At 36.9% G+C, this 22638-nt stretch overlaps 1 protein-coding gene and 1 non-coding gene across 2 annotated transcripts; both read right to left on the bottom strand.

Moving 5' to 3' along the window:
* Positions 1-16531: 16531 nt before the first annotated feature.
* LOC113368522 lies at positions 16532-16752 on the bottom strand. The gene has a single exon (XR_003366429.1). It is a non-coding gene; the product is annotated as a small nucleolar RNA U3 (small nucleolar RNA).
* A 4788-nt stretch (positions 16753-21540) lies between these two features.
* Positions 21541-22230, bottom strand: LOC113367184. The gene has a single exon (XM_026608813.1). It carries the CDS (start codon positions 22228-22230, stop codon positions 21541-21543), a length of 690 nt encoding a protein of 229 aa, XP_026464598.1.
* Positions 22231-22638: the final 408 nt, after the last annotated feature.

Here is a 22638-nt window from a genome sequence, read left to right as displayed (position 1 = left end):
CTCTACGACGCTAAATTAGGTGGCGACATTCCAGAGAAACAAGGTCGAGAATTAAAAATGAAACGTTACAAGAGTGGCAAAATCGGTGGACGTCAGGAGAGACGGGCAGATGGACGGCGCGCTTGATTCCGGACATTAGCGTCTGGCTCTCTCGAAAATACGGCGACACAAATTTTTTTCTAACCCAGCTACTGACAGGACATGGACAGTTTAATGCCTATCTTTTTAGATGGGCTTGCATAGCACGCCAATGTGCAAATACTGTCCAGATAAAATAGACGACGCTGAGCACACGTTCTTTGAATGTGCTAGGTGGAAGGATTATCGCAACAACGCCGAGCACATTATAGGCACCAGGCTCACCCCCTCAAGTCTTGTGACCTACATGATGAAACAAGAAGAAAACTGGTCAGCTGTAGCAGCTTATGCACAGCATCTTTTGAAGGCTAAAACGGAAAAGGGACCAGTAGTCGTAAACAGGCGTCGCAAGGCGCAGCACGGACTGGATTGATGTAATGCTAACGCGGTTCCAATCCAGTCCTCCCCGTACCATCTGCGGGGAGAGGGGAGAGGAGTGTTTTTTTTAGTGGGTGAAAATCTCCACACGGCCGTCCATCTTTGTCTGCTGTAGGATGGACAGCGGAGTATCAATGATGGCGGTGTCTTATGAAGATTTTTGTTTCGCACCTCTATAAAAAAAAAAAAAAAAAAAAAAAAAAAATGTATGTTTCATACATGTACATATACGTCGTTGTGAATATGCATGCACGTTGCATATATGTATATGTGTATATGTATATATGTGTAGGCGTATACATGTGTACATATATATGCATATATTTATTTATTTGTATGTGTATATGTGTATATACATGTTTGTATGTGTATATGTTATACGTATATATATATATATATATATACGTGTATATATATATATATATATATATATATATATATATATACGTGTATATATATATATATATATATCATATATATATATATATATGAGTAAGTTTTTGTGGGGTGATACATCAAAGATTAAAAAGCAAAGATTTATAAATTAATCTTTAATTCCAAACGTTTCGACAATCAATTTAATATCATCATCAGTGAATCTAAAAACAGTATAAAAAATTAGTATAACTAGGTAATTATAATGTATGTGAATTGGTATAGAAACTATAAATATAAGAGAAAAATTAACAAAACAACAACACTTAACAACAAACAAAATATAAAAGATAGAAAAGGTAATAGAAACTAGATATTAAATAGATAAAGAGAAAAAAAGAAAAAAGGAAAAAGAATATATGAATAAATATATAAGTACTCATATACACATATGCATATAAGCCTACGCATATATATATATATATATATATATATATATACATATATACATATTCACATACATATATATATATATATATATATATGTTACGGTAAATGTGAATATTTCGGCGAATGTGCACATTCACCGGCTCATTTCGTGAATGTGAGTTCAACGCGCGGGTGAAATACTAAATCATATATTTATATTTATATTTATATTCATATTCATATTTATATTTTTATTCATATTCATATTCATATTTATATTTATATTTATATTCATATTCATATTCATTTATTTTATATTTATATTATATTTATATTTATATTTATATTTATATTTATATTTATATTTATATTTATTTATATTTTATTTATATTTATGTTTATATTTATGTTCATGTTCATGTTCATGTTCATTTCATGTTCATGTTCATGTTCATGTTCATGTTCATGTTCATGTTCATGTTCATGTTCATGTTCATGTTCATGTTCATGTTCATGTTCATGTTCATGTTCATGTTCATGTTCATGTTCATGTTCATGTTCATGTTCATGTTCATGTTCATGTTCATGTTCATGTTCATGTTCATGTTCATGTTCATGTTCATGTTCATGTTCATGTTCATGTTCATGTTCATGTTCATGTTCATGTTCATGTTCATGTTCATGTTCATGTTCATGTTCATGTTCATGTTCATGTTCATGTTCATGTTCATGTTCATGTTCATGTTCATGTTCATGTTCATGTTCATGTGTTTATATTTATTTTATATTTATATCTATATTATTTATTTTAGTCATATGCATATTAATATCCATATTGATTTTCACTATTAACTATTAACTAATTTATCATTAACATTTATCTATAATTATTATTTGAACTATTAGCTTAGTGTTAATTAATAGCTATTAACAATTATATTACCTATTTAACTATTTTTAATTTACTATTTACTAATAACTATCCAAATTCAACTATTCACTATTCATTATTTAACTATTCAAAATTCAACTATTCTTAATTCACTTTTACTATTAACTATTCACTATTTAACTATTCAGTTATCACTATATTTACTATTTACTATTAACTGTTCACTATTACTATTCGTCTATTAAACTATCAACAATTAAACTATTTAGTTATCACTATTCACTATTCATTATTTGCTATTTACTATTCACCATAACTATTTCACATTATAACATTATCACTATTTAACTATTTACATTTATAATATTAACTATTTACTATTTAACTATTTACTTACTATTAACTATTTACTTATAACTAATTAACTATTAGCTATTCACTATTTAACTATTCACTATTTAACTATTCAATTCATTATTTACTTATAGCTATTCACTTATTACTATTCACTATTAACTATTCACTATTAACTACTAACTATTTAACTATTCAGTTATCACTATTCACAATTTACTATTTAGCCAACAATTAACTATCAACTATTTTCTATTTAGTATTATTTATTCTCTATACACTATATTACCACTTTTCTATTCAACTATTCAACTATTCACTATTAACTATTAACCGAATAACTATTTAGTGCGCATGCGCCAAATGCGCGAGATGTTCATGAGACCGATCCAAGTACGCACGTACACCATTATTTTAAATTGATTTTTGAGAACTCCACATTCACCTACCGTTTTGGGGAATGTGCACATTTACCGGTGAATGTGCACATTCGCCAAGAGTGTACATTTACCGTAACATATATATATATACATATACACATACATATATATATATATATATATATATACAAACATATATACATATACACATATACATATATGCAACGTGCATGCATATTCACAAGGACGTGCATGTCATGTATAAAACATACTCATACCTATCTATGTAAATCAGCTATGTACGTACATATACTCTCGCATACCATACATATAGTAAATACAGCTATACATGCTCGCATATATATATATATATATATATATATATATATATATATATATACATATATACATACACATGTACATGCGTCTGATCGTGGTAGATGGACAGCACGTCTGATCCCTAATATCAAGGCCTTGCTCGCCAGGAAACATGGCGAAACAGACTTCTTTCTAACTCAGATGATGACGGGTCATGGCTCGTTCAATGCATATCTCTTCAGGTTCGGTTTGCACACATCACCGACGTGCAATACTGTCCGGAAAAAGCCGACGATGCTGAGCACACCTTTTTTAAGTGCACGCGCTGGAAGAACTTCAGGGCTGACACCGAATTGTCCCTGGGAAGGGCCCTTAATCCCCAGAACATTGTAAATGCAAGGAAACTGGGCCGAGGTAGCAGCTTATGCACGGCGCCTCTTGACAGCAAAAATCGCCGAGAGGGACCAATAAACTTAGGAGCTAACGTCACGTGACGCAACACGGACTGGGTTGAAGTAATGCTAACGCGGTTCCGACCCAGTCTTCCCCGTGATCATATGCGGGGAAATGAGGAGAGGAGGTTTTTTAGTGGGTGGAAATCCCACACTACCGTCCATCATCTTTTAAACACACGGTGTCTTTGAAAGATTTTTCCTTCTCTATATAAAAAAAAAAAAAACACATATATACATATACACATACATACATATTGTAACGACAATTGGTATTGTCGTCAAAGGGTTGCACAACCCTCAGTGCAATTGAACTTTCCCACCTAAGCCTACTAGGGTTCCTGCAATATAAAAGTCCGAGTCTGGGGTCGAAAAGGGCATTAATAATTGTGACATCCGCTGAGGAGGTCGGTCGGGTCCACGCGCGATCCGCTGGACCCGCTTTGTGTATAGTGGGTGTGTGTGTTGTTCCAGGAGAGGAGAACCCGTTCCAGCAAAAGTCAGATGCATTATTGTTTTATAAACTATTCCCTCTGTTATCCGTTGATTCCGTTTAGTATAATCCGTTATATCCGTAATACTATACTCCGCTAGTATAGTAATTAATAAGAATGTATCAGTACGTTAGGTTTTAGGCAGAGGGCACGACAGTACTAGTACTGTCATGCCACCACAGCTGTAATATTGAAGTAACATTAAAATAAGCTTAAAGTACATTCTCTTTCATTCGCGTAGTTAGTTTGTTTACTTTCTACAGGTAATTACAGGGTTGTTTATAGAAGTTGGGTTAAGGAGTTGGTGTAACCCTTTCGTAATGGGGATGCAACGCTAAGACGTAATAATGGAAGTCGTTGCATACACCCCGAGAAGGGGGTAGCAACCTCAATCCGTCACAATGATGAAAGCGCATTCAATCCCCCATAAACCCCCCTCACAAATTTCTAATAATTTTAATAATTAATTATTTTTAATAAAAGCTAAGCGAGTCGCTCCCACTAGTCTCGCTTCCATTCTATGTAAATATTTAAGAAAGTTGTTTGTTGTTAGACTATGTTTTTGGTAATTTTAGTAAATCTAAATTTGAATATTGCGTAAATAATGTGGTAATTATAATTGTATTTTCCACGTGTATTACTATTCGTGTTTATCTGTGCATTTCATTTTTATTGTGCAATTTTCTCGGTGACGTGGTAGTTTTAATTTTAGTAGAATTTTACTACATTGAAAATATAAGTGATTTTATTTCTTTAATATGTTATGAGTATGGAATGGAATTTTAATAAATGTATAATTTTATTTAATTATTCAAATCTATTGTTTTGAGACGGTCTATTTCGATATGTCTCTTAAATTATTACCTAATATTTGTTAAGATTAGTTCTAAAAAGTATAAAATTAAAATTATCGAATTTAAAGTTACTTAACTTATTTAAAATTATTGAATTTATATTTATTTAACCTACATAAGTTTATAATATTACAAGAAATGCTAAAAGTATTATTTTTATTTTAAAATCAGATTTCATTTAATTGTTGTGTGTGTTCATTCTATTTTTTTTTTCTCTGGATATAATATTACAAAAAATGTAATTAATTTTATTTTAAATTGGATTTATTTACTTGTTGTGTTTGCTCCATTTTGTTTCCCTGGTATAGTATAGAAGAAACTCGGTCAAAAAAAAAACATTCGTATCAGTTGTCAAATATTCGTATTGTAAAGTCATATATAATTCGTCAAATAGTTTTTGAGTCGTTTCAAGTATTTTGTTTTTATAGTAAAGTTCGAAAGATTTTAAAACACATTGCCCAGCAAATATATTGCGTTTTCTTCGTAAAACTCAAGTTTCGTACACTTCACCGAATACCACACACACAATCGTTTTTTTTTTTTTTTTTTTTTTTTTTTTTTTCTGTTCGTCTTCGAAAACAGATATTAATAGCTAAATATTTTGTTTCACTAATCTCTAGCATGTTGTCGTTGACATATTTATTCAAAGACTGTAAATATATTGCCCTGTGTCGGGCGGTAATGCGATACATTTTCAGTGAAGTGTCAGTGTTTTTGTGAAATAAGTATTAAGTCCGGAATTGATTCTAAATCTTGCCTTTTTAAAGGCACCGGGCTTAATACTTACAAGTTGGATATATATTATTATATCTGTCAAAATTTTAAAGGTGAACGTGCCTTTTGCATACTTTTCTTCCCAAACCCCGGATTGGGGTTGCTAATGGGGAGGAAGTAAGCACCCATTAGCAAGTGCTTTTTCTTTTTCAAAATTGTGAAGTCTTTTTATATCATTTTTAATAAATTTTAAAATCAGTGCGCAAAACTCTTCAGGAAACAGAATAATTCCCGGGCAGGGCCTGGGAAAAAATTCAAGATGTCGAACATAAATCAGAAGATGGACGTGCAGACAAGTACTGCACTAAAAAATAAATATGATGCGCTCACGGACCGTACAGATATGGATACTGATAGGGAGAGTGAGGACTACAGGAAAGTAACACGCCGAAAGAGGGCGAAAAAGAACAAGGAGCCTGAGAAAACCATTACTAGGTCGGAACCAACTACCTCAGGCGTCCAAACCGTGACACCCAAGAACACCACCACGAAAGAGGCAAAAATCCCACCGATTATCATAAAAGGTCAAATAGATTTAAAAGCAATTAAATATCTAAGAGAAACATCTAAAATTAATTTTAAATATCAATACCTCCATAATAACCTACACAAAATTTTCACTGACACCGCTATAGAACACGAAAAATCAAAGACATGTTAAGGGACTGCAATTATCAATTTTATACCTACACAATCAAAGAGGAAATGCCGAAGAAAATAACCATAACCGGTCTACATCCATCAATTACAGAGGCGGAGGTTCATGAAGATCTCCTGTCAAAAGGGATTAAAGCCAGGCAAGTAGTGCAGATAAAGAGGAAAACCTCAGATGGTGGTCAACACAAATTACCTATATACATTGTTCTCCTCGATAAAGACCAGAATATGTCGGAGCTAAAACGAATTACAAATATTGGGGGACATATCTTCTCCTGGGAGGCCTATAGGCCGCAGAATAGAGCGCTGCAGTGCCACAAATGTTTGAACTTTGGTCACACATCGTACACCTGTGACCTAAAGTACAGGTGTATAAAGTGCCTCAATGTGCACGCACCAGGAGCGTGCCAAAAACTACCACATGAGGCACCGATGTGTGTCAATTGCAAAAGCGAACACCCGGCAAATTATTCCAAATGCAGCGCTCTTATTAATTACAAAGAAAAGAAGGAAAGCGACGCTCTCAGGAGAAGACAAGCGTATAGGCCAGCACCAACACCAGTGCCACTGACGAGGAGCTTCTCGTCAGCTGTAAACTCCACCAACAATGGTCCTAACGTCCGACCTGAATATCCTCAACTCCCTATCCCATCGTCACCATACAGATCAATGGTCCAGTCCTCACGAACAATGGTCCAGCCTGCATCATCACAGATCCGGCCTGCACTATCGCAACCACCAACACGGCCTGCCTGCAGCCAACCCGATCCAGACCTCAACACTCCGGAAGGACTCTTTACTGCTATGGGCGAGATCAGGAAGCTATTTACGGATCCCCAGGTAAAGCAAATTTTCAGTGAGCTATACAAACTGACAAAAACACTTAACACAAACATGACTTATAACGACAAATACACAACAATTTTGAACTTTCTTACTTCATCACCATAAACCAATCGCAAGACTTACAAATAATGCATTTCAATTCAAATGGACTTAAAAACAACGTTGACGAACTGAGACAGACGATAACAAAATACGATCTGGACATAGTACTGATTAACGAGACACACCTAAAACCTACGGACAGACTCTATATCAACAATTACAAAGTTTACAGAAACGACAGACAGACCGACGCACGCGGATGGGGCGGCACTGCGATTTTGATTAAGTCTAACATCAGACACGAGCAAGTGCCAAACCTGACAGCGGGCGGTTCTGAAATAACAGCTATTAATGTATACAAGAGAGGTCAAAAAGTAACCATAATATCGATTTACATCCCGGCAAGCAGACTAGAACATACGGACTTACAAAGACTACTGGACTCGAATAGATTTGTTCTTATGGCAGGAGACTTTAACGCACAACACACAACTTGGAACTGTAACTTCAACAACGCAAACGGAAACAGACTTTACGAATACCTGACCGAATACAACACCACAGACGCACAACTACACTTTCCTGACACGCCGACCAGATACGCCACCGTACAGACGCACCATCACAGTACGATCGATTTGGCATTGACAAAAAATCTACACGTACATCCGAACCCATAACAAGAACACTTTTCAACTCTGACCATAATCCAGTTTTCATGACCATTTCAGACAGACTAGACGTCGACCAGACCCCCACACGCAAATTTTTAGATTACACCAGAGCCAACTGGCCAATTTTCAGAGACATCATCACAGACAACACACGACACACTATGCCAATCGATACCAACACTGACATTGAGGAGGCTGTAACACACCTTACACTGACAATCACAGACGCCGTACAACAGACTATACCGACACTAGACTCAAGAACAACACCAGCCAACGACTTGCCAGAACACATTTTATTGAAAATACAACTTAAAAATCATATAAAGAAACTGTGGCAACGTACCGGTGACAGACTACTCAAGGAACATGTGAACAGACTGACAAAAATTATTTCCAATGAAATACGTGATCACCGAAACAACACTTGGACCAAAAGACTCGAGAACATAAATACTGACCCACACAAAATTTGGCAGACAGCAAAAAGACTGACGCAAAAACCAACATCCATACCTCCACTCAAATTAACTGACAACAATTACGCAACGACACCAGCAGACAAGGCGGAAATATTGGCAAAAAACTTTGAAAACATACATAAACAAAATGCCAATATGTCAAACGCAGACCTGAAACAAGACGTACACGAGACAATTCAAAACTTCACTGACCTCCACAGGGACAAAGACTTACGAATAGACCCTGCCACAGTTTCTGAAATAAAGACAATAGTTAAAAAATTACCGAACAGAAAAGCACCGGGACCGGACGGACTACAAAACATAATACTTAAACAACTGCCGACGAACGCCTACATTTTACTTACCCGGATAATAAATAGAATAATGACAAAAGGCTGCTTTCCCGCTTCTTGGAAAACCTCCACCATATTTCCAATAGTGAAGCCAAGGAAACAGCCAGACATACCACAGAACTACAGACCGATCAGCCTCCTCAACACAATGAGTAAGGTAGCCGAAAAGGTACTACTCAAAAGACTTAACAAACACATAAGACACAACAAAATCATACCTGACACACAATACGGCTTCAAAGAACGACACTCCACACTACACCCACTGACAAAACTCATAGAAAATACTGTTCTCAATTTTAACAGACGAAACCATACCGGATTGGTGTTGCTTGATTTCGAGAAGGCGTTTGACACCATCTGGATGGACGGACTTATACATAAACTCATACAACTGAATTTTCCACCATACATTACAAGAACATTACACTCATACCTCTCAGACCGTAACTTTACCGTACAAGTAGACAACGGACTTTCGACGGTTAAACAAGTGACGGCGGGAGTACCGCAGGGCTCGATCCTGGGACCGTCACTGTTTAACGTCTACATTCACGACATACCCACTGACGCCGACACCACCTTACTGACGTTTGCTGACGACACTGCCATATACAAATCATCACGATCACCGACGCTACTGACTACAAAGATACAGACACACATAGACAAGCTGACGAAATATACTGACAAATGGCAGATCAAGATAAATCCGCAAAAGACGGAGGCAATTTATTTACTAAGAGCCGAAATGCCATGACTAGACTGACTGACTTAGACAAAATTAAAGTATTAAACTGTGAAGTTGAGTGGTCCAAAGATGTCAAATATCTTGGTGTGACCCTGGACCATAGACTCAGCTTCACAAAACATATTAATACGAAAATTGGACAGGCTTACGGGATGTTAAATCTACTGAGACCTCTCTTGAACCACAACGGCCCGCTAAGCGTGAAGAACAAGCGAACACTTTACTTGACACTGATAAGACCGATACTGACATACGGCGCTCCGGCATGGAACGCGACGACTAAGACTAACTTACGGAAACTACAGACATTACAAAATAAGACACTACGACTTGTACTCAACAAAATAAGGGACCCACTGACTAGACATTACTACTCTTCAAAATACATACACAAACAGACTGACGTACCGACAATACTCGACTACATAAAAAAGCTCACTGAGAATTTTTATCTAAAATGTGGGGATCATCCTAATATGAACATCGCGGGCCTCGGCCAATACACAAGAGATGATATTTGGTATGGCAATCACGCCATGCCAAAATATATACTGATCGACCCATAGCGGCAATTGAAACTTGGCTCGACGCAAATATTCTCCCTCAAAGTGAATAAATCTTTTTTTGTTTTTCTCCTTTTTGAGTTATTATGTGTTATTATAAATAGTGCTAAGTGATTTTTTTTGGGGAATAAATTTTCTTTCCTCTTTTTTGTCACAGAATTATGTCACAACTTGTATATCTGAAATACTTATTATTGTATTGATAGAACAAATATGAAGGATGAAATACCTACGGGTAAAAATCCAAAATGAGAAATGCTATGTACACATATATATCTACTGAAATATATTTATTTATTATTATTATTATTGCCCTGTGTCGTATCTTTGAAGACAAGATCGATATCTGCCTTATCTGCGAGCAATATATGAATATTCAGAATAAATCATGGTTCTCAGATAAATCTGGCACGGCAGCAATATGGATCACAAACTCAAAGAAGATCACCGTCAATGACAACGGAAGCGGCGAGGGTTTCGTCTGGATCAAGACTCCCACGACCTACTGTGTAAGCGTCTATCTCTCACCAAATGAAGGGATCAGCTTATTTCGCCAGAAAATGGCAAGCATAGAAGACCCTCTCGGCAAATTTGACGGAGAAGTCATTGTAGCTGGTGATTTCAACGCAAAATCGGCAGAATGGGGCGCCGAATACTCGGACACTAGAGGAAATGACGTGGCAGACTTTGCTGCAAGATTAGACCTTACTGTGTTAAATACTGGGAGTATTACAACCTTTAGAAGACCAGGGTATCAGGAATCTATTCTCGACATTACGTTTGCCACTCCAAGGACGGCGAACATGACTGTATCTGAAGAGTATAGTGGCAGTGATCATCAACATGTGACATTTAGTATCGGATCCGGTCCGACTCGACCAAGCAACTTTTGCAAACGAAGGTGGAATACCAAGAAGCTTGACCAGGAAGCGTTGCGAGCAGCCCTCGAGCAAAACGCATCTACTCTTCAAGCTGATCCAAAACTAAGTACCCGCAGAGAAACGGAAGAAACGGTTCTTAAAACTATGAACGCTATTGTCACCTCATGTAACGCCTCTATGCCACGACCAAAAAATCAGGGTGTGCACTGTCCAGCATATTGGTGGTCATCCGAGATAGCAGAACTACGGAAAAGATGCCATGCATTACGTCGCCGCGTCATAAGAGCTGCAAAACGCTCCCCCTACCAAGATTTGTATACAAACGAGTACAAACAGGCAAACAAGAGCCTAAATAAAGCCATAAAATCAGCTAAAGCCGGATTGTGGAAGGAAATCTGCAATGACCTTCACAAAGATCTCTGGGGCAAAACCTATCAAATCGTTACAAAACGACTTGGTAGAGCTTTACCAGAAGCACCGAAATATCCTGCTCTGATGAATTCTATCGTAGCGGAACTATTCCCTAAACATCTATGGAGGTGTAGTCCATATTAAATACCAAAATGATAGACAATAATAAATTTCATAAAATATTATTTATATTTGGTTTATTTTACGTAAGATTAATAACGACGACACTATGTGTTATCATATTGATCGTTAATAAAATGTTATTGGTATTATTGTATTTATAATTGAAAAGAAAGGATTCAAGACTTATAATTTTTGGCAAATTTTGACTAGGAGAAACAAAAGCCATGTCAGATCTGACACTTGAATAAATTTTTGTTTTCTCCGTGCTGTCACTATATGGGCCTATCTGTCCAGTAGACATGTGATGCGTGTTGACGACCCGCTACATCAAAAATATGGAGGTGTAGTCCATATTAAATACCAAAATGATAGACAATAATAAATTTCATGAAATATTATTTATATTTGGTTTATTTTACGTAAGATTAATAACGACGACACTATGTGTTATCATATTGATCGTTAATAAAATGTTATTGGTATTATTGTATTTATAATTGAAAAGAAAGGATTCAAGACTTATAATTTTTGGCAAATTTTGACTAGGGAGAAACAAAAGCCATATCAGATCTGACACTTGAATTAATTTTTGTTTTCTCCGTGCTGTCACTATATGGGCCTATCTGTCCAGTAGACATGTGATGCGTGTTGACAAGCCGCTAAAGCAAATGCGGTGCGTGTTGACAACCCGCTACACATCCGCCACGGAAAACAGTGAAACTACGCCCTTCACTGTCAAGGAACTCCAAGATGCGGCGAAAACCATAAAAACTGGCAGAGCACCAGGCCCTGATGGCATCCCAGCCTCAGAGATCAAGATTGTAGCCTTGGAATTTCCGTATATTCTTCTGAACGCCTACAATGCCTGTCTGGCGACCGGCACCTTTCCTACGGTCTGGAAGCGGCAAAGATTGGTCCTAATAGACAAAGGTAAGGAACCCCTGTAACGCCATCGTCGTTTCGACCACTCTGCATGTTAGACATCGCCGGCAAACTGCTTGAGAAACTTATTCAATGCAGACTGCGCAACGACATTGAATGCGCCGGAGGTTTTGCTAAGAACCGACACGGATTTCAAAAAGGACGATCGACGATCGGCACGATTCGGAAGGTAACGGAAACAGCAAGAGAAGCATGGCGTGGTAGTCTTAAAGCTTGTAAAGTGTGTCTCCTTCTCACATTCGACGTTAAAAACGCGTTTAATAGTGCGAATTGGGAGGATATTTTACATGCCCTAGAGCATAATTTTGACGTAAAGCCAGAAAATCTAGGACTAATAGACGACTACCTCGATGGGAGAAAGTTGATAGTGAAAACGACGGAAGGTCATCAAGAACACGAGGTTACAGCTGGGGTACCTCAAGGCTCAATCTTAGAAGCCGATTTGTGGAACGCTGTCTACGACGAGCTCCTGGAGATTCCCTTGCCGAAGCAGGTAGAACTCACGGGCTTTGCGGACGACGTCGCAGCCACGATCGTAGTGGACAGCATTGAGGAGGCTGAACTACTCGTTCGAGAGACCGTCGACACCATAGAGACCTGGCTTGAGAAACACCACCTAAAACTCGCCAAACAAAAAACGGAGATGGTTGTCTTGACCCGACAAAAATGGTTTCCAAAACCATTCACCGTAGACATAGGAGAGACAACTTTGACGTCGACTAGGGCCTTGCGCTACCTGGGAGTAATGATAGATGAGAAGCTCTCCTTCCGTGAGCATCTCGATAGTGCATGCATAAAAGCTAGCAGGACGGTATTCAACTTGTCAAGGATTATGACTAACTGCATGGAACCACAAACCCGAAAACGACGAGTCCTGCTTGAGGTAGTCCATTCTGTACTGCTTTACGGATCAGAGATATGGGCGGATATCCTCAAGCAAAAGACTTATCGGCTCAAAATAGCGGCAGTGCAAAGACGAGAAGCTCTGAGAGTTAACTGTGCCTATCGCACGGTCTCAGAAGCAGCCGCGCTGGTAATAGCAGGAGCCACACCGATTGACTTGCTAGCTTTCGAGAGAGTGAAACTCTACGACGCTAAATTAGGTGGCAACGATTTCAGAGAAACAAGGTCGAGAATTAAAAATGAAACGCTACAAGAGTGGCAAAATCGGTGGACGTCAGGAGAGACGGGCAGATGGACGGCGCGTCTGATTCCGGACATTAGCGTCTGGCTCTCTCGACAATACGGGGACACAGATTTCTTTCTAACCCTGACAGGACATGGACAGTTTAATGCCTATCTTTTTATGATGGGATTGCATAGCACGCCTATGTGCAAATACTTTCTAGATAAAATAGACGACGCTGAGCATACGTTCTTTGAATGTGCTAGGTGGAAGGATTATCGAAACAACGCCGAGCACATTATAGGCACCAGGCTTACCCCCTCAAGTCTTGTGACCTACATGATGAAACAAGAAGAAAACTGGTCAGCTGTAGCAGCTTATGCACAGCATCTTTTGAAGGCTAAAACCGGAGAAAGGGACCAGAAGTCGTAAACAGGCGTCGCAAGGCGCAGCACGGACTGGATTAATGTAATGCTAACGCGGTTCCAATCCAGTCCTCCCCGTACCATCTGCGGGGAGAGGGGAGAGGAGTGTTTTTTTAGTGGGTAAAAATCTCCACACGGCCGTCCATCTTTGTCTGCTGTAGGATGGACAGCAGAGTATCAACGATGGCGGTGTCTTATGAAGATTTTTTTTTGCACCTCTATAAATATATATATATATATATATATATATATATACACATACATACATATTGTAACGACAATTGGTATTGTCGTCAAAGGGGTTGCACAACCCTCAGTGCAATTGGACTTGCCCACCTAAGCCTACTAGGGTTCCTGCAATATTAAAGTCCGAGTCTGGGGTCGAAAAGGGCATTAATAATTGTGACATCCGCTGAGGAGGTCGGTCGGGTGCACGCGCGATCCGCTGGACCCGCTTTGTGTACAGTGGTGTGTGTGTTGTTCCAGGAGAGGAGGACCCGTTCCAGCAAAGGTCAGATGCATTATTGTTTTATAAACTATTCCCTCTGTTATCCGTTGATTCCGTTTAGTATAATCCGTTATATCCGCTAGTATAGTAATTAATAAGAATGTATCAGTACGTTAGGTTTTAGGCAGAGGGCATGACAGTACGTAGGTACTGTCATGCCATCACACCTGTAATATTGAAGTAACATTAAAATAAGCTAAAAGTACATTCTCTTTCATTCGCGTAGTTAGTTGGTTTACTTTCTACAGGTAATTACAGGGTTGTTTATAGAAGTTGGTTTAAGGAGTTGGTGTAACCCTATCGTAATGGGGATGCAACGCTAAGACGTAATAATGGAAGTTGTTGGGGCAGCAACCTCAATCCGTCACAATGATGAAAGCGCATTCAATCTCCCATAAACCCCCCTCACAAATTTCTAATAATTTTAATAATTAATTATTTTTATTAAAAGCTAAGCCTCTTAACGGGAGATGACGTGCTGCGACCTATGTCGCCATCCCGGTCTTCGCTGAACGTACCTTCACAAAAATATTCCAACATAATACATCATAATGCACATAATAATTCGACGGATGCGGGGTTGATTAAGGACGGTTTCCCCGGTTGGAACCGTACGCGTTCATTGTTTCGGACATCTCAATGGTCCTTGCTCGAGGACTACTGGGCCCAGCTTTCAACTCATATATACACGTAAAACAAAAGCGTAAATCCGATATGGAGTCCCGATATAAGCCTTAATACTTATATTCATACTATATACTCGACAAATGGCAAACCTACTTTCAACAACTATCCTAAATCTGAGTGATATAACAGTCCTTGTATATCCTACTTAAATCTAAACTTAATCCTATTTCTTATCTAAGAGTAATATGCAAGAGGAAAAGATTAAAAATAAGAAAGTAATTTTTTAACCGCAAATTTTTTATCTTTTGCTTCTAGATGAAAACGATTTCTCGATCTACTAATATAGACTGTGTTGCACTAATTTAAAAATCTTGTGAATCGAGTCCAGCTCGTTCAACACTAACGTACTGTCGCTTGCCTCAGCCGCCCGGACTAGCGCTACGTTACTAGGCCACAGGCCTGCTCTACGTTGTAATAGAAAAAAAAAATGGATGATAAGGGCCACGACACAATCTTTTCTTTTACATATTTTATAAGTATGTTTTACATATTTTATGAGTATAATTAATTTAAGTACGAAGTACGAAGTACAAAGTTAATACTATCTAACGACCTATAGGAGCTCCTTAAATTTTTTTTTATGGCCATCATGCCACCTTGAATCATTTTGTTGCCATATCGGATCCCTGGAATGGAATCTGGATTGGGCGGCCAAAAACATGAGCCAATAACTATTGACGAGATAGAATTAAAGTATTTTCAATAAAAATAAAATCGTAGTTTGTCCATATAAAAGGGCGTTACGCAATTAAACAAAACGCCAACGGTGTAAACTAACGCAACTACAAACGTTTGTTTGGATTGTTTTACGGTAACATTATCAATGAACAAAAAAAAACATAAAACGAAAATAATAGTTCATATCCAATCTTAATCATTATCTTACTTAACAGATATACAACTATTATCTAATAACACATAAACAATAGGGCCACCATAACACATTTAACATTTCGACTAAAAACTTGCATTTGCGATTAACAGCCGAACGCGCTAGCCAATTGCGCCACGGAGGCTGCTGTCGTATCGTTGATGATTGAAGGAGTAAACGATATATAGCATAAACATTAATTATAATAATTGAACAATAATGAGTATAAACAATACTTATTTTACGCCCCAAGTGGGCTTGAACCTCCAACCTCTCGGTTTAAATATTAATAATTTAAAAATATCAGAAACGCAATATTGTGGTTGGTTTTGGGATGCCGATAACATAATATATGATGTTTAGAAAGATACCTCTCAAAATGCATCACACCCATGACCAAAATTCACAAAGAACTTTGGCGAACGGTCATCGATGATGATCCAACTCCAAACGAAGTTGGAGAACTCCAAGAACTTTCTCCCGCTCAGAGTGCGAAGCTACAAATCATCTTCGAGGTCGCATCAACTCCACATTTGAGTGAAGAAATTGTGAAGACCTACTACAGAAATGAACATGTGAAGTATGATCTTGCCGACAGAGTTAGTTAGTTTAGTTTTTTTTTAGTTTATTTCTGTTTTATTACAATATATTACAATATAATATACAATAACCATGATTTATGAGTTTACTAATAAAAGTATTTTAATCTTATTTAATACTACAAACTATCCACTTTAAATTATACATTTTGTTTAAAAATAAAATAATGGTTTGTGATCGAAAAAAAAAATTCAAAAAAAAAATCACAATCTTTAAATATATATTTAATTTACATACTTTAAATTATTAGATACTCTTATTTGTGTTGACCAGAATGTAGTTTGGCATTGGATATTTACCGTACCATATGATGTCAGGCGTGTACTGTCCGAGGGTTCTAATATTATTTTTGGTATGGTCTTTGCATTTTTCGTAAAAGTTTTCCGTCATTTTCTTAATGTGATTAATCACAGTCGGTATGCCCGCTTGTTCGTGCAAGAGCTTTGTTGAGTAGTAGTGTCCGGTAGTTGGGTCACGTATCAGGTTCAGTATTAGTCTCAGTGATTTGTTTTGTAAAATTTGTAGTTTTTTAATATTTGTCCTCGATGTCATGTTCCATATTGGGGCAGCATACATTAGACATGGCCTGATCAACGTTAGATATATTCTTTTTTTATTACGCGTATTTAATACACTCTTTGTGTTCAATAATGGTCTTAATAGATTTAGAAGCCCATATGTTTGCGCTAATTTCTTTTTTTATATGTTTATTGAAGTTAAGTTTCCTATCAAGTGTTATTCCTAAGTATTTAACTTCGTTTGTCCATTTAACTTTTTGTCCTGAAATTTTTATTTCCACAGACTTTTCTTTCAACTTATTTCCTTTCCAAAAAATTATTGCTTCCGTTTTTATGGAATTTTACTTTTATGTGCCATTTTTGTTAGCTATCACCGCTACTGATTTTGATGATGTGAACACAGCAGTATCGTCCGCAAATGTTAATGTTTTTGTTTTGCTGTCAATAGGGATATCATATATATATGTGTTAAATAATGTTGGTTCTAGTAAGGATCCCTGAGGCACTCCAGCGACTATACGTCTATTAAGATATAAAATGATGACTTTTGTTTTGTAATTGGAAATTGTAAATTTATTAATTTATACAACAGTCTATCCGTCCAAATTATATCGAAAGCTTTTTCAAAATCTATTAGTACAAGGCCTGTGTCTTCTTGTTAAAATTTAGTATAGTATTTTCAACTAGCTGTGCTAGTAGATGAAGAACTGAATGCCCATGTTTGAAACCATATTGCGTTTCTGGTATGATACTATTAACAATTAAAAATTTATTAAATCGAACAAGCAGTATTTTTTCAACTACTTTGCTTATTGTATTCAATAGACTTATAGGTCTGTAGCTTTGTGGTAGATTTGGTTGTTTTCCTGGCTTTAATATTGGTACCACATTAGAACATTTCCATGACACAGGAAAGTATCCATTTTTAAAAATTTTATCTGCTATTCGTGTAAGTAGAATAATAGCTTTAATAGGCAACTGTTTAATTGCTAAGTTCTGTATACCATCTGGTCCTGGAGCTTTCTTATTAGACAGTTTCTTTATAAATAAATCAATAAGCCTTTTATTTCTTGCCTTTTTACAAATTTTAAACATGATTATACTATTGTGTGTATTTACAGAACATTAATGTAATATGTAATACAAACTCAGTACACGATGTATAGATTTAGTCGGCGAGAACCCCGGGTTGGGTATAGGCCTCCTCCAAAGATACCCATGCTTCTCTATCTTGTGCAATATCTCTCCAGATCGTGCCAGCTGTTCGTCTCAGGTCGTCTTCCCATCTGGTTAGTGGTCTTCCACGATTTCGCTTACCCGCTGGACCATTCCACGATGTTACTCTCTTTGACCATCTTTTATCTGTGCATCGCACAACGTGTCCGGCCCATCTCCATTTTTGTTTTAATGCATAAGTTACAGCGTCGGTTGCTTTTGTGATTTTTCTTATCTTGGTATGTCTGATTTTATCTAACTTTCTGATATGTAACATGCTCCTCTCCAGTCACCTTTGACAGGTTTTCCCCTTTTTATGGTTTTGGATGAAAATTTCCACGTCTGGCAGCCATAAGTAAGGCATGGTAGCAGGCTAGAGTTCAACACTTTTGTTTTGATATCTATCGGCATATTGCTTTTGAATATTTCTTTTAAATCCCAATATTTATTCCAAGTTTTTTGTATCCTTCTTTCTACTTCATATTTGTCGTTATTTTTGTCAACTTAATAGTTTTCCCAAGTATATGTAATTATCGACGTAATCAATTGGCTTGTTATTGATTAGTATTGGAAATTTTCGTCTGTTGTTTGTTAATGTTTTTGTTTTGGTTAAATTCATCTCCAAGCCAACCTGGACGCTGACTTGATGCAAGGACTCCAACATGAATTGCATTTGACCGGCCGATTCTGATAAAAGCACAATATCGTCCGCAAATCTAAGATGACTTAGATGTTTGCCTTTTATATAGATGCCTAATTTACGCCAATCCAGCTTTCCAATAATGTTCTCTAGGATTGAAATAAACATTATTGGAGAGAGAGGATCCCCCTGCCTTACGCCTCTTTTTATGGGAAAACTTGGACCATTAGACTCTAGTTTGATTCTTCCTTTGATGTTATTGTATATACTTTGTATGGTCTTTATGTATATTTCTTCAACTCCTTGCTCTCGCAAGCTTTCCCATATGCTGTTGTGTAAAACGGAGTCAAAAGCTTTCTGGTAGTCTATGAAAGTTAAATATAATGTTCTCTGTTGCTCCTGATATTTTTCTATAATTAGCTCTATTGTATGAATGTGGTCAATTGTAGAGAATCTTTTCTTGAAACCCGCTTGTTCCACGGGTTGTTTCCTTTCTAGTGTTGTACTTATTCTTTTGTTTATAATTGTAGAGAATAGTTTAAAAAGCCTAGGTAGTAGGCTAATAGGTCTATAGTTGCCAATATTTTTGGGATCTCCTTTATTATATATTAGTATTATGTTTGCTTCGGACCACTGAAAGGGCGTTATAGAGTGCTGGAGTATTAGGTTGAATAGTTTTGCTAACGGTGTAGCCAAAATTAACTGAGCATTTATTAGAGCTTCATTTGAGATGTTGTCGGGACCTGGACATTTTTCTTTTTTTAGTTTCTTTATAGTTTCAACCACTTCGGATTCGTTGATCTCTATGAAGTCATTAAGTTGGCATTCTTTATCGTTATAATATGATGTAGTAATCGTGTTAGTATTGTCACTGTACAGATTAGTATAAAACTCTGTAGCCGTAGTTACAATGTCTTTTTGTTTTTGTATAGATTTGTCCAGGTTTTTTAATTCTTTTATCCAGCGATTATTTGTACGAAGTGTTTCAAATGGTTTCTTCGTGCTACCAGAAAGCAGTAGTTGGCTCATTATAGTGTCTTGTCTGTATTTTGAGTAGTCACTTTTTATATATTTATTAATTATTTTGTACAAAGCAGAGAGTTCGTTTTTCATAGCACGAGTTTTGTTCTTGGTTGATTATAGTGTTTTTCTTCTTTGTAGCAGTTTTACTGTTTTCTCTTGTAATATTTTGTGTTTTTGCTTACTTCTCTTGGTATGTGCAAGTTGTTGGCTTTCTAAAATAGCGTTACTAATGGTATCGTAATAGTTTTGTATCATATCCCTTGCTTGTTGATTTGCTAGCACAGGTAATGTAGATTTAAGATGGTTCTTATAAATTTCTATTTGCTTTGCACTATTGAATTGACAAACTGGTTTATTGGTAAAACGCGCTCTGCTTGGTTTATGTTTAGATATTTTTACTGTACCTCTGATGGCGCGATGGTCAGATGGGTAGTTCAGGTTTAAGACTTCGAAGTTTGTAAATGATCGAATTTGGTTTGTGAGAATGTAATCAATCTCGTTTTTATGTCCATTCGGCGACTTCCAGGTCTATTTCCGGTTTGGTTTTTTCTTAAAGCAGGTATTTACTATTGTTAGCTTGTGTATAAGTGCAAAGTCAACAAGTTTCTGTCCTCTGTTTTCCTTGTGCCAAAGCCGTGTTCTTTCACGACTAATTCCTGGTATTTTTTTGATGTGCCCACCTTCGCGTTGAAGTCACCCATAAGTATGACGTGTTTGTGCGCCGTTTTTAATGCTTCCTCAATTGACTCATATAATTCGTCGATATCCGTTTCTTTTGCATCTGACGTAGGAAAGTAGACATAATGAATGGATATCGTATGACCTCCTATGTCTATATTAAGTATGGCTAAACGCTCCGATATACCAATAAAGCTTTCTATGTTATTTTTTATCTCCTTGTTTATTATGAAACCTACTCCGTATTGACCTGCTGTCTGTCCTATATAGCAAACAATAAAGTTATCATATTCTTTAATTTCACAACCTTGACGTCTTACCTCTAAAATTCCCATTATATCATAGTTTATAGCGCTTAAACAATTTTCTAATTATAATTGTCGTTCATATGTTGATAGAGTCTTGACATTGAATGTAAGTATTTTAAGTAAGCAATTTTTATTGTTGCTTGGTGTTATAGTTTTCTTTGGAAGGTTGTGGTCATAATCCTCCACGGTGGCCAACAGGGTTGGAGGATTTGTTATGTTATGTTTCGTTGAATAGTTGTTTGTTGGGTTTATACGGAGAGGAGCAGCTGTTTGCTACGCATTACTTTTTGTAGTTTCTTGTCCCTGTGCTGTATTTTTTGCAAGGAAATTTAGCATGCTCGGTTTGTTTACTCCTTCGGTAATGCTGTTAGATCTTCTCAGTGATATCTCTTGATGTTATGGCTTATTTTTTTTGTTTGTCTGTGTAATTCTTCCTTTTGACATTTCTTCTGTGAATTTTGATGGCGATGCAGAAAACTTTCTTTTGGATGTTTGTTTAGGTATGACTAGTTTGTCATATTTTCGGAAAGCCATGTTGCCATTTTCTCTCCCTATTTTCAGCTGTTCTTGTAATTGTCTTCTTTTTTCTAGGATCTGTTTTGGGTAATCTTCCTTCATATAGTAGCACGTGTCGCGCAGTGCTTTTTTCTGTTTCAATATATTTATCTTAGTGCTGAGATTTGAGAAGGATATCAGAGTAGGTCGTGGTTTATCGCCCTTTTTTCCTAGCCTTCTAACTACTTGTAGATCGGCATCTGTTAATTTGATTGAAAAGTGTAGGTCCAACCAATTGAGCATATGTTTTTGTAAGGTTTCGTATGAAGATTCTAGTTCTTCGATACCGAAAATAACTATGTTTCTTTGTCTCGCCTGTTTTTCTAGGAAGTAGATCCTCTTCTCTTGGTTGTCTACTATCTCCTTGAGTTTCACATATTTCTCTTCCAAAGCAAGAAGTTTTTCCTCTAATATCCTGTTGATGTTTTGTGTGATCTGTTCTGTAACCTTTAATACACTGTTACAAATCTCTTTTTTCTGGTCGTGAAGTTCCAGCTGAATTTTTTTAAGAGCTTTCATAATTTCATCCATGATTATTTTCGAATTAATTTTATAGTTTGTTTTTTGTAAGTTACACCCTCTAGTGGCGGCGATGCTCTGCAAGATGGCTTAACCGGTTATAAAAGGTGTTTGTACTTGGGCTGCTCGCTCACTACGGACTGTTTATTGTCTAAGATGGCCTCACACACGGCGTGTTAACACAAAACAGCAGCAAATTCGCTTTGACCCGCACGATGGTGTTTGTACTTGGGCTGCTCGCTTACTACTGACAGTTTGTTGTCTAAGATGGCCGCACACACGCCGTGTTTACACAAAACAGCAGCAAATCCGCTTTGACCCGCACGATGGTGTTTGTACTTGGGCTGCTCGCTCACTACTGACAGTTTATTGTCTAAGATGGCCTCACACACGCCGTGTTTACACAAAACAGCAGCAAAT

Source organism: Ctenocephalides felis, unplaced genomic scaffold (assembly GCF_003426905.1).
Source record: "Ctenocephalides felis isolate EL2017-DRISC unplaced genomic scaffold, ASM342690v1 CF-g0.4_SCAFFOLD_01170, whole genome shotgun sequence".
In the NCBI taxonomy this organism is placed as follows: Eukaryota; Metazoa; Arthropoda; class Insecta; order Siphonaptera; family Pulicidae; genus Ctenocephalides; species Ctenocephalides felis.
Note: the sequence above shows the minus strand (reverse complement) of the source record. Positions and strands in the feature narration are given on the sequence as shown.